The sequence below is a fragment of the Oncorhynchus masou genome, chromosome 15 (genome assembly GCF_036934945.1).
Source record: "Oncorhynchus masou masou isolate Uvic2021 chromosome 15, UVic_Omas_1.1, whole genome shotgun sequence".
In the NCBI taxonomy this organism is placed as follows: Eukaryota; Metazoa; Chordata; class Actinopteri; order Salmoniformes; family Salmonidae; genus Oncorhynchus; species Oncorhynchus masou.
Window position 1 is genome coordinate 26,661,439 of NC_088226.1, and position 13,478 is coordinate 26,674,916.

The following is a 13,478-nucleotide window of genomic DNA, read 5'->3' on the forward strand; positions in this document are numbered from 1 at the left end:
AGTTGGAGGCGTGCGTGGCCACGCAGTCGTGGGTGAACAGGGAGAACAAGAGAGGGCTCAGAACGCACCCTTGTGGGACCCCAGTGTTGAGGATCAGCGGGGTGGAGATGTTGTTGCCTACCCTCACCACCTGGGGGCGGCCCGTCAGGAAGTCCAGTACCCAGTTGCACAGGGCGGGGTCGAGACCCAGGGTCTCGAGCTTGATGACAAGCTTGGAGGGCACTATGGTGTTGAATGCCGAGCTGTAGTCGATGAACAGCATTCTCACATAGGTATTCCTCTTGTCCAGATGGGTTAGGGCAGTGTGCAGTGTGGTTGAGATTGCATCGTCTGTGGACCTATTTGGGCGGTAAGCAAAGTGGAGTGGGTCTAGGGTGTCAGGTAGGGTGGAGGTGATATGGTCCTTGACTAGTCTCTCAAAGCACTTCAAGATGACGGAAGTGAGTGCTACGGGGCGGAAGTCGTTTAGCTCAGTTACCTTAGCTTTCTTGGGAACAGGAACAATGGTGGCCCTCTTGAAGCATGTGGGAACAGCAGACTGGTATAGGGATTGATTGAATTTGTCCGTAAACACACCAGCCAGCTGGTCTGCGCATGCTCTGAGGGCGCGGCTGGGGATGCCGTATGGGCCTGCAGCCTTGCGAGGGTTAACACGTTTAAATGTTTTACTCACCTCGGCTGCAGTGAAGGAGAGTCCGCATGTTTTCGTTGCAGGCCGTGTCAGTGGCACTGTATTGTCCTCAAAGCTGGCAAAAAAAGCTATTTAGTCTGCCTGGGAGCAAGACATCCTGGTCCGTGACTGGGCTGGTTTTCTTTTTGTAGTCCGTGATTGACTGTAGACCCTGCGACATACCTCTTGTGTCTGAGCCGTTGAATTGAGATTCTACTTTGTCTCTATACTGACGCTTAGCTTGTTTGATAGCCTTGCGGAGGGAATAGCTGCACTGTTTGTATTCGGTCATGTTACCAGTCACCTTGCCCTGATTAAAAGCAGTGGTTTACGCTTTCAGTTTCACGCGAATGCTGCCATCAATCCACGGTTTCTGGTTAGGGAATGTTTTAATCGTTGCTATGGGAACGACATCTTCAAAGCACATTCTAATGAACTCGCACACCGAATCAGCGTATTCGTCAATGTTGTTGTCTGACGCAATACGAAACATATCCCAGTCCACGTGATGGAAGCAGTCTTGGAGTGTGGAATCAGCTTGGTCGGACCAGCGTTGGACAGACCTCAGCGTGGGAGCTTCTTGTTTTAGTTTCTGTCTGTAGACAGGGATCAGCAAAATGGAGTCGTGGTCAGCTTTTCCGAAAGGAGGGTCGGGGCAGGGCCTTATATGCATCACGGAAGTTAGAATAACAATGATCCAAGGTTTTGCCAGCCCTGGTTGCGCAATCGATATGCTGATACAATTTAGGGAGTCTTGTTTTCAGATTAGCCTTGTTACAATCCCCAGCTACAATGAATGCAGCCTCAGGATGTATGGATTCCAGTTTGCAAAGAGTCAAATAAAGTTCGTTCAGAGCCATCGATGTGTCTGCTTGGGGGGGAATATATACGGCTGTGATTATAATCGAAGAGAATTTTCTTGGTAGATAATGTGGTCGACATTTGATTGTGAGGAATTCTAAATCAGGTGAACAGAAGGATTTGAGTTCCTGTATGTTTCTGTGATCACACCACGTCTCGTTAGCCATAAGGCATACGCCCCCGCCCCTCTTCTTACCAGAAAGATGTTTGTTTCTGTCGGCGCGATGCATGGAGAAACCCGCTGGCTGCACCACCTCCGATAGCGTCTCTCCAGTGAGCCATGTTTCCGTGAAGCAAAGAACGTTACAGTCTCTGATATCCCTCTTAAATGCTACCCTTGCTCGGATTTCATCAACCTTGTTGTCAAGAGACTGGACATTGGACAGAAGAATGCTAGGGAGTGGTGCACGATGTGCCCGTCTCCGGAGTCTGACCAGAAGACCGCCTCGTTTCCCACTTTTACGGAGTCATTTTTTTGGGATCCATTCCGTTGTCCTGGTTGAAAGGCAGAACACAGGATCCGCTTTGCGAAAGTCATATTCTTGGTCGTACTGATGGTGAGTTGACGCTGATCTTATATTCAGTAGTTCTTCTCGACTGTATGTAATGAAACCTGAGATGACCTGGGGTATTAATGTAAGAAATAACACATAAAAAAAACCTGCATAGTTTCCTAGGAACGCGAAGCGAGGCGACCATCTCTGTCGGCGCCAGAAGTTACTTAACCACACTGTTTTGCATTGTTCAACATGTCCCATCACAAAACCCAGAATTGAGGATAAAGTTAGTAAACTCAAAAGCCCAGTATACTCAACCAACGGCCTGTTAGCAAAGACGCTATCAGATACAATGTTGGATGAGGAAATAGTCTTATCTTTCCTCAGTGAGTAACCTAATGAAAGCCAGGCTTTTCATAATCACAAGGACCTTCAAGACATAATTGATTCCATTACTGCATTAGTGAAAACACGGACACTAATGATGTCCTATTCAGCTAAGTATTTGCCCCCTTTCTGATTTTCTACATTTTTTATATTTTTGGACACTGAATTTGATCAGATCTTAAACCAAAACATAATATTAGATAAACACAAATAAAGCTATATATTGATACTTTTTTCAATTATTTTAGAAGCAGAGTTAGGCGACACCCAATGCCTCTGTGTGAAAAAGTTATTGTCCCCTTACACTCAACAACTGGTTGTGCCGCCTTTATCTGCAGTGACTGCATCCAAACGCTTCCTGTAGTTGTTGATCAGTCTCACATCGCTGTTGAGGAAGGTTGGCCCACTCTTCCATGTAGAACTGCTTTAACTCAGCAACATTTGTGGGTTTTCGAGCATGAACGGCTCGTTTCAGGTCCGGCCACAACATCTCAATTCGGGATTAGGTCTGGACTTGACTAGGCCATTCCAGAACTTTAAATGTGCTGCTTTTCAGCCATTCTGATGTAGACTTTATTGTGTGTTTAGGATCATTGTACTGCTGCATGACACAGCTGCGCTTCAGCTCACGGATGAATGACCTGACATTCTCCTTTAGAATTCTTTGATACAGAGCACAACCAGATAAAGACGGCACAACCAGTTATTGAGTGTAAGGGGGAATTACTTTTCCACAGAGGGGCATTGGGTGTTGCATAACTTTGTTAATTAAATAAATGAAATAAGTATCAAGATTTTGTGTTTGTTTCCTCAGGTTCCCTTTATCTAATATTAGGTTATGGTTGAAGATTTGATAACATTCTGCATCAGAAATATTCAACAAAAAAAGAGAATCAGAAAGGGGCAAATACTTTTTCACAGCACTGTGTACAGTGCATTCGGAAAGTATTCGAATCCCTTGACTTTTTCCATGTTTTGTTACGTTACAGCCTTATTCGAAAATGGATTACTTATTTTTATCCTTCATCAATCTACACACTATTCCCCATAATGACAAAGCAAAAACAGGTTTTTAGAAAGAAAAAAAACAAGTAGTCAGATCCATTACTATTAGACTCAAATTTGAGCTCAGGTGCATCCTGTTTCCAGTGATAATCCTTGAGATGTTTCAACAACTTGATTGTAAAAGATTTGGAAAGGCACACACCTGTCTATATAAGGTCCCACAGTTTACAGTGCATGTCAAAGAAAAAAACAAGCCATGAGGTCAGAGGAATTGTCCGAAGAGCTCAGAGACAGGATTGTGTTGAGGCACAGATCTGGGGAAGGGTACCCAAAAATGTCTGCAGCATTGAAGGTCCCCAAGAACACAGTGGCCTCCATCATTATTAAATGGAAGAAGTTTGGAAGCACCAAGACTTTTCCTAGAGCTAGCCGCCCGGTCAAACTGAGCAAACGGGAGAGAAGGGCCTTGGTCTGTGAGGTGACAAAGAACCTGATGGTCACTCTGACAGAGCTCCAGAGTTCCTCTGTGGAGATGGGAGAACCTTCCAGAAGGACCACTATTTCTGCAGCACTCCACCAATCAGGCCTTCATGGTAGAGTGGCCAGACGGAAGCCACTCCTCAGTAAAAGACACATGACACCCTGCTTGAAGTTCGCCAAAAGAAACCTAAAGGACTCGAACCATGAGAAACAAGATTCTCCGGTCTGATGAAACCAAGATTGAACTCTTTGGCCTGAATGCCAAGCGTCACATCTGGAGGAAACTTCCCTACGGTGAAGCATGGTGGTGGCAGCATCATGCTGTGGGGATGTTTTTCAGCAGCAGGGACTGGGAGACTAGTCAGGATAACGGGAAAGATGAATGGATCAAAGTACAGAGAGACCCTTGATGAAAACCTGCTCCAGAGTGCTCAGCACCTCAGACTGGGGTGAAGGTTCACCTTCCAACAGGACCCTAAGCACACAACGACCCTAAGCACACAGCCAAGACAACGCAGGAGTGGCTTCGGGACAAGTCTGTGAATGTCCTTGAGTGGCCCTGCCAGAGCCCGGAGTTGAATCTGATCCAACGTCTCTGGAGAGACCTGAAAATTGCTGTGCAGCGATGCTACCCATCCAACCTGACAGAGCTTGAGAGGATTTGCAGAGAAGAATGGGAGAAACTCCCTAAATACAAGTGTGCCAAGCTTGTAGCGTCATACCCAAGAAAACTCAACACTGTCAAAGGTACTTCAACAAAGTACTGAGTAAAGGGTCTGAAAACTTATGTCGATGTGATATTACAGTTTTTTTCTATTTTGTATAAATTTGCAAACATTTAAAACATTTTTTTTTTAAATGAAAAATCCTACAATGTGATTTTCTGGATTTTTTTCCCTCATTTTTTCTGTCATAGTTGAAGCGTACCTATGATGAAAAGTACAGGCCTCTCATCTTTTTAAGTGGGAGAACTTGCACAATTGGTGGCCTTTTTGCCCCACTGTACATCATTGTCCATTAGATAGTTCATGGCCAGTTCATCCCACATTTGTGAACATTGTAAACTGTTTTTTGTTTTGTAAACAGTGAACACAGCCTAATGAAAACAAAACAAACATTTTTGCTTATCTTTTGCATTGATTGCATATGCTGAAGTTATGATTGCCCTGATTCTATTGAGTGGAGGCTGTTGAGCGTGTAGCACGTTTGGAGTTTTATTTTGATTCGACACACTCCATTCATATGCAAAAGCCATCTCAGACAAACATCTGCGATGCCCTTGACTAGTTAGCAGGTATGTTCGCAGAGCTAGTGTAATGTCTATGTGGTGTTGTAATGTTTCACCCTGCAGCAGCTGCTGAGAGAGAGAAGAGAGAGAAGAATGAGAGAACAGAGTGGGGACTCTGCGGGTCAGTGGTGTGAGTTCCCCATTGGCCCATCTGCAGGCTCCAGACTGCAGGCTGGGGTTGGTGGGATGCAGGAGGACATGCTCCACTGCATCGTTTCTCATTCAGGGTGCCGAGCATTGCCATTGAGGGGCGGATTCGGCCCAATGCCTCCAACAGACTACCACAGAGCTGGTGGAATTTCCCTGCATTTTAGATAAAGTGAAAGAATAGCCCACCACCCCATACACTGTGGTTGCTTTAAAAAAACAGCTAGAGCGGTGACTAATGTTCTAATTTCTTGGTTGACGATGAAATCACTTCCTTTAGCGTTCCGTCAACGGTGTGTGGGCACTTCTCTCCTCTCACTTCCCTCACTCGCTTTTGTTTATGGATTTGGGGTATATCTTTAATAAAAGGTGTAAAACTACACGTCAACTCGTTGAAACCCAAACAATGTACTATTCACATTTTTTGTTGCAGTGTTAAAATACACATTCTTTCCACCCATTCACTCATTTCATTTGACAGACAAGAAACATCGATTCATTAGATCCAAAACCGAACCCTGTGGGACATCAGTTGCCCAGAGCTGGTTGTGTGCTGTTCTATTTTCAACCTGTTCCTTTATCATTCACAAATGACCACCTTCGCTAACTACACTCTTTGGGGGCATGCGAGGCTGTTGTTCTTTCCACAGTCAGTACATAGTTTGGGGCACGAGGGGAATATGGACTTAACAGCAGGTCATAAATATATGGGAAATGTCTCAGGGTATGATGATATGGTCCTGCAGTAAGGGGAACACGTCTGGGGTGCCACAGCAAATCCGTCTTCTTGCCAGAGAGCAACAGAGGAGGAGAATTATAAAACATGCTCGTTCACAGTAATGGAGAGAGGAGAGTAAATCAGATGCACACTCACCACATTGTACAGGCCGATGCACCAGCGTTCAAACAGAATCTGACCAGAGAATCTGTTGACAAAGGAAAACCAGATCTGAAGGAGACAAAAGAGCAGAGAAAAGAAGACATTTGGTCTCGTCCCCTTCCCGTTTGGATGCATGTTTTTCCATCACTTGACATTAAGCAATATGCCCTTTACTGCACTCTTAGAAAAAGGGGATAGGGTTCTACCAAGAACCGCTTTGATACAAGGGTTCTTCTTATGGCTTGAATCCCGCTATCCCTCAAACATAGAAGTATTTCACACCATTTTAAAGATACATTTGTTGTTAATCGCACCACAGTGTCCGACTTCAAAAAGGCTTTAGGACGAAAGCACACAAAAAAAGTATGTTAGGTCAGCACCCAGTCACAGAAAAACCCAGCCATTTTTCCAGCCAAAGAGAGTCACAAAAAGCACAAATAGAGATAAATTTAATCATTAACCTTTGATGATCTTAATCAGATGACTCATAGGCTTCATGTTACACATGTTACACAATACATGTATGTTTTGTTCGATAAAGTTCACATTTATATACAAAAATCTGAGTTTGCATTGGCGTGTTATGTTTAGTAGTTCCAAAACATCTGGTGATTTTGCAGACAGCCACATCAATTTACAGAAATACTCATAATAAACATTGATAAAAGATACAACTATTATGCATGGAATTATAGATTCACTTCTCCCTAATGCAACCACTGTGTCAGATTTAAAAAAAGCTTTCCTGAAAAAGCACACCATATAATAATCTGAGTACAGTGCTCAGACACAAAAACAAGCCATATAGATAACCGCCATGTTGTGGAGTCAACAAAAGTCAGAAATAACATTGTAAATATTCACTTACATTTGATGATCTTATTCAGAATGCACTCCCAGGAATCCCAGTTCCACAATAAATGTTTGATTTGTTCGATAAAGTCCATCATTTATGTCCAAATACCTCCTTTTTGTTAGTGCGTTTAGCACAGTAATCCAAATTCATGACGCACAGGCCAGACGAAAAGTCAAAAAGTTCCGTTACAGTCCGTAGAAACATGTCAAACGAAGTATAGAATCAATCTTAAGGATGTTTTTAACATAAATCTTCAATAATGTTCCAACTGGAGAATTCCTTTGTCTGTAGAATTGCAATGGAACGCAAGCTAACTCTCACGTGAACGTGTGTGTTCATCTCATGCCACTCTGGCAGAGTCCTGACTCATTCAGCTCCCATTCCCCCCTCCCTCACAGTAGAAGCATCAAACAAGGTTCTAAAGACTGTTGACATCTAGTGGAAGCATTAGGAAGTGCAATATGACCCCATAGACACTGTGTATTTGATAGGCAATAAGTTGAAAAACTACATACCTCCGATTTCCCATTTTTTCTCAGGTTTTTGCTTGCCATATGAGTTCTGCTATACTCACAGACATCATTCAAACAGTTTTAGAAACGTCAGTGTTTTCTATCCAAATCTACTAATAATATGCATATATTAGCAACTGGGCCTGAGTAGTAGACAGTTTACTCTGGGCACCTTATTCATCCAAGCTACTCAATACTGCCCCCAGCCATAACAAGTTTTAACATCCCCAAAAACCTTTTTGGAAGAAAGGGTTCTTTGATGATTCTTTGTAAGGCAAGAAGGATTATTTAGAAGGCAAGAAGGGTTCTATCTTCATAGAGCCATATTTCTCAGTATGCTCAACTGCAGGGTGATATTCATAATTGTTTGATTTAACATCTGTTTTTGCATGTACATTTATTGGTTGATTAATGTTATGCTACACAAAGATAAATAACAAACTAATCCATTCTGTTAGTATTTATACTCATTGGACCCGATACTGGGATGGTTGTTCCAGTTTACCTGATGTGGCCTGTAAAACAGGAGTTATCTAACACCACTGTGTTAGGGTATAACTAGGCCCTAAAAGAAAGGCCTTATGATATAAGTAATTATTGTCATAAATAACATAATTTTAAATGCTAATAAGGTTGGTGGAACCATTGATAGATCATTCTAGGAGGAACCCTCCAAAGATGAAATGGTTCTCGGTAGAACCCTTCATAGAGGGTTCTAGGCAGAACCCTTCATATAGGGTTCTAGATAGAACCATACACAGGGGGTTCTATGAAGAACCCACCAAAATGGGTTGCCCTAAGGGGACAAAATAAAGAACCCTATATGCTTCTATTTAGTATATTTTTTTCTGAGAGTGTTGGGGTGTAACGATTCACCAATACGCATCAGTCCCGGTTCAAATGTTTAAGATAAAAGTGCAGACGAGTGCATCGGTCTACAAGACTCCAAACTGGTCAAAATGTGGCATGCATTGACCAGGAAATCGAGTCAAATGTTACGAACCACTGGTTCACAAATTTTTTGGCTCAAATTACTTCTACCTCTCACCCTTTGTGACAACTTCGTCCTCTCCTTCAGTGTCGAACTAAGCATGTAATTGTTGTGTTGACAGTCATTGATCTACAACAGTGGAGGCTCCACAGAGGAGGAAGGGGAGGACCATCCTCCTCAGTGAGTTTCATAAAAATAGTGAAACATTAAAAAAGTTATCCTTTTTAGATAAAACTATACTAAATATATTCATGTCACCAAATAATTTATTAAAACGTAGTTTTGCAATGAAGGTCTACAGTAGCCTCAACATCATTCTGTAGGGTAGGACAATGGTGTAGCAGGAGGACAGCTAGTTTCCTGCTCGTGGTTCTCACTCCCTTCCATAGACTTACACAGTAATCATGACAACTTCCAGAGAATGTCCTCCAACCTATCAGAGCTCTTGCAGCATGAACTGACATGTTGTCCACCCAATCAGATAATTAATCTAGCACTGAAAGCATAAACTACAGCTTATGATTTTGCTTATGGTGATTTATGATTTAGCTTACTTGACTTATTTAGCTTATTGTCTTTCTTTCAAAGAGAGAGAAAGACAATAGTTGAACTTCTTCAAAAATGAAGGAGAAGACAGAGAGCGAGAGATATTATAGAGTACCAGTCAAAAGTTTAGACATACCTACTCATTCCAGGGTTTTTCTTCATTTGTAATATTTTCTACATTGTAGAATAATAGTGAAGACATCAAAACTATGAAATAACACATATGGAATCATGTAGTAACCAAACAAGTGTTAAACACATCAAAATATATTTTATATTTGAGATTCTTCAAAGCAGCCACTTTTTGCTTTGATGACAGCTTGGCACACTCTTGGCATTCTCTCAACCAGCTTCATGAGGTAGTCACCTGGAATCAATATACCTGCTACACTACAGGATTTTTTTGCTAGCACAGACTGGAATATGTTCCGGGATTCATCCAATGCCATTGAGGAGTATACCACCTCAATCACCAGCTTCATCAATAAGTCCATTGACGACGTTGTGCCCACAGCGACCGTACGTACATATACCAACCAGAAGCCATGGATGACAGGCAACATCTGCACCGAGCTAAAGGCTAGAGCTGCCGCTTTCAAGAAGCAGGACACTAACTAATCCGGACACTTATAAGAAATAGCATGTCCTCAGACGAACCATAAAACAGGCAAAGCGTCAATAGAGGACTAAGATTGAATCCTAGTACACCGGCACTGATGCTCGTCCGATGTGGTAGGGCTTGAAAACTATTAAGGACATCAAAGGGAAACCCAGCTGCAAGCTGCCAGTGACACGAGCCTACCAGACGAGCTAAATGCCTTTTATGCTCACTTCAAGGCAAGCAACACTGAAGCATGCATGAGAGCATCAGCTGTTCTGGACGACTGCATGATCACGGTCTTCGTAGCCGATGTGAGCAAGACCTTTAAACAGGTCAACATTCACAAAGTCGCGGGGCCAGACGGATTACCATGACGTGTACACAAAGCATGCATGGACCAACTGGCAAGTGTCTTCACTGACATTTTCAACCTTTCTCTGACCAAATCTGTAATTCCTACATGTTTCAAACAAACCACAACAGTCCCTGTGGCCAAGAAAGCTAAGGTACCTGCCTAAATGATTACCGGCCCGTAGCACTCACATCGATAGTCATGAAGTGCTTTGAAAAGCTGGTCATGGCTCACATCAACACCATTATGTCAGAAACCTTAGACCCACTCCAATTCACAATAAAGCCCCAACAGATAAACAAATGACAGACTCTCAATCGCACTCCACACTGCCCTTTTGCACCTGGACAAAAGGAACACCTATGTGAGAATGCTGCTCATTGACTACAGTTCAGCATTCAACACCATAGCGCCCGCTCATCACTAAGCTAAGGACTCTGGGACTAAACACCTCCCTCTGCAACTGGATCCAGGACATCCTGACGGGCCGCCCACAGGTGGTAGGGGTAGGCAACAATGCATCTGCCACGCTGATCCTCAACACTGGGGCCCCTCAGGGGTGTGTGCTTAGTCCTCTCCTGTACTCCCTGTTCACCCATGACTTCACCCATGACTGCGTGGCCAAGGACGACTCCATCATTAAACACCATCATTAAGTTTGTTGACGACACAACAGTAGTAGGCCTGATCATCGACAACGATGAGACAGCCTATAGGGAGGAGGTCAGAGACCTGCCAGTGTGTGGCCAGGACAACAACCTCTCCCTCAATGTGAGCAAGACAAAGGAGCTGATTGTAGACTATAGGAACAGGGTTGAAATGGAGCAGGTTGAGAGTTAAGTTCCTTGGTGTCCACATCACCAACGAACTATCATGGTCCAAACACACCAAGATAGTTGTGAAGAGAGCGCGACAAAGCCTTTTCCCCCTAGGAGACTGAAAAGATATGGCATGGGTCCCCAGATCCTCAAAAGCCTCTACAGCTCCACCCTCGAGAGCATCCTGACCGGTTGCATCACTGCCTGGTATAGCAACTGCTTGGCATCTGACTGTAAGGCGGTACAGAGGGTAATGCGTACGGCCCAAGCTTCCTGACATCCAGGACCTATATACTAGATGGAGTCAGAAGGCCCAAAAAATTGTCAAAGACTCCAATTACCCAAGTCATAGACTGTTCTCTCTTTTTTTATTTTTTTATTTCACCTTTATTTAACCAGGTAGGTTGGTTGAGAACAAGTTCTCATTTAAAACTGTGACCTGGCCAATATAAAGCATAGCAGTGTGAACAGACAACAACAGAGATACACATGGGGTAAACAATAAACAATAAACAAGTCAATAACAAAAAATCTATATACATTGTGTGCAAAAGGCATGAGGAGGTAGGTGTTACGGATACAGGTATCCTGTGGGTGCGTGTGTATGTATCCTGTGTTCTTTTCTGTCCTTTTTCCCTCACAGGTGAAAATCATCACTCCCCAATCAGTCACCAATCAATCATCAATCAGAAGACACATCTCCTCCTGTTTCCTATCCAATCACAGTTCCTTTCCCTTGGTTTAAAAACCCTGTCAGTCGTTTGCTCTAGAGCTCAATCTCTCTGTAAATGCCATATGTCTGTAGATCGCTCTGTTTCACCCTCTCCTATGATGTCTCTCTATCGCTCTTTATGTATTGAGCTATCTTTTGTTTGAGCACCTCCATATCATTTTGTCCTCACCTGTGAGTATTGTTTTTGGTTATGGTGTTTGTGTTTGTTTGCTGGTGGGAAAAGAGGGAACCAAGACAAGTCGCCCATGGGCATACACTACCCATAGGTAAACTTAGTTAAAAACACTAGTTAGAAGTGGGCGGACCACCCACTGTATTTTTGGTTAGTTAGTTAGTTAGCTGTTGTTGAAATAGGCTAGTCTAGCTTAGGGGTGTTTTTGAATACTTATTATTGCTTTCCTTGGGTCCAGCTCAGCCCCTTTTCCTGACACCCCCCCCCCCCCCCATTACCGTGTGTCTTCTAATAAACCATGTGTTTGACGGTAATTTAGTTGTCTGTGGTTATTTCATTCTCACTTTTACTTTTTCACTATTATAATTTGCATGAGTTATGTTACGGGTCTCGTTACCATCTCCCCCTAGACTGTGGGGCCAAAAGGGATTCGTAACAGTAGGCAATAAATAGGCCATAGGAGTGAATAATTACAATTTAGCAGATTAACACTGGAGTGATAAATGATCAGATGAACATGTGCAGGTAGAGATACTGGTGTGCAAAAGAGCAGAAAAGTAAATAAAATAAAAACAGTATGGGGCTGAGGTAGTTAAATTGGGTGGGCTATATACCGATGGACTATGTACAGCTGCAGCGAGCAGTTAGCTGCTCAGATAGCAGATGTTTAAAGTTGGTGAGGGAGATAAGTCTCCAACTTCAGAGATTTTTGCAATTCGTTCCAGTCGCAGGCAGCAGAGAACTGGAAGGAAAGGCGGCCAAATTAGGTTTTGGCTTTAGGGATGATCAGTGAGATACACCTGCTGGAGCACGTGCTACGGGTGGGTGTTGCCATCGTGACCAGTGAACTGAGATAAGGCGGAGCTTTACCTAGCATAGACTTGTAGATGACCTGGAGCCAGAGGGTCTGGCGACGAACATGTAGCGAGGGCCAGCCGACGAGAGCATACAGGTCGCAGTGGTGGGTGGTATAAGGTGCAAAACGGATGGCAATGTGATAAACTACATCCAGTTTGCTGAGTAGAGTGTTGGAAGCTATTTTGTAAATGACATCGTCGAGGATCGGTAGGATAGTCAGTTTTACAAGGGTAAGTTTTGCGGCATGAGTGAAGGAGGCTTTGATGAGAAATAGAAAGCCGACTCCAGATTTGATTTTGGATTGGAGATGTTTGATATGAGTCTGGAAGGAGAGTTTGCAGTCTAGCCAGACACCTAGGTACTTATAGATGTCCACATATTCTAGGTCGGAACCATCCAGGGTGGTGATGCTAGTCGGGCGTGCGGGTGCAGGCAGCGAACGGTTGAAAAGCATGCATTTGGTTTTACTAGCGTTTAAGAGCAGTTGGAGGCCCGGAAGGAGTGTTGTATGGCATTGAAGCTTGTTTGGAGGTTAGATAGCACAGTGTCCAAGGAAGGAACAGAAGTATACAGAATGGTGTCGTCTGCGTAGAGGTGGATCAGGGAATCGCCCGCAGCAAGAGCAACATCATTGATATATACAGAGAAAAGAGTCGGCCCGAGAATTGAACCCTATGGTACCCCCATAGAGACTGCCAGAGGACCGGACAACATGCCCTCCGATTTGACACACAGCTCGGAAACCAGATTGCACAGCGGAGAAGGTACGGTGGGATTCGAGATGGTCAGTGATCTGTTTGTTGACTTGGCTTTCGAAGACCTTA

The 13,478-nt window shown here is 43.6% G+C and overlaps 1 protein-coding gene across 1 annotated transcript in view; it reads right to left on the reverse strand.

Annotated features, from left to right (window-relative positions):
• Positions 1-13,478, reverse strand: part of LOC135556830 (probable phospholipid-transporting ATPase IA) — a 116,596-nt gene that overhangs the window by 9,255 nt on the left and 93,863 nt on the right. The window contains exon 16 of the mRNA XM_064990273.1: positions 6,210-6,284. Coding sequence (XP_064846345.1) covers positions 6,210-6,284 — 75 coding nt within the window. The remainder of the gene's footprint in view (positions 1-6,209; positions 6,285-13,478) is intronic.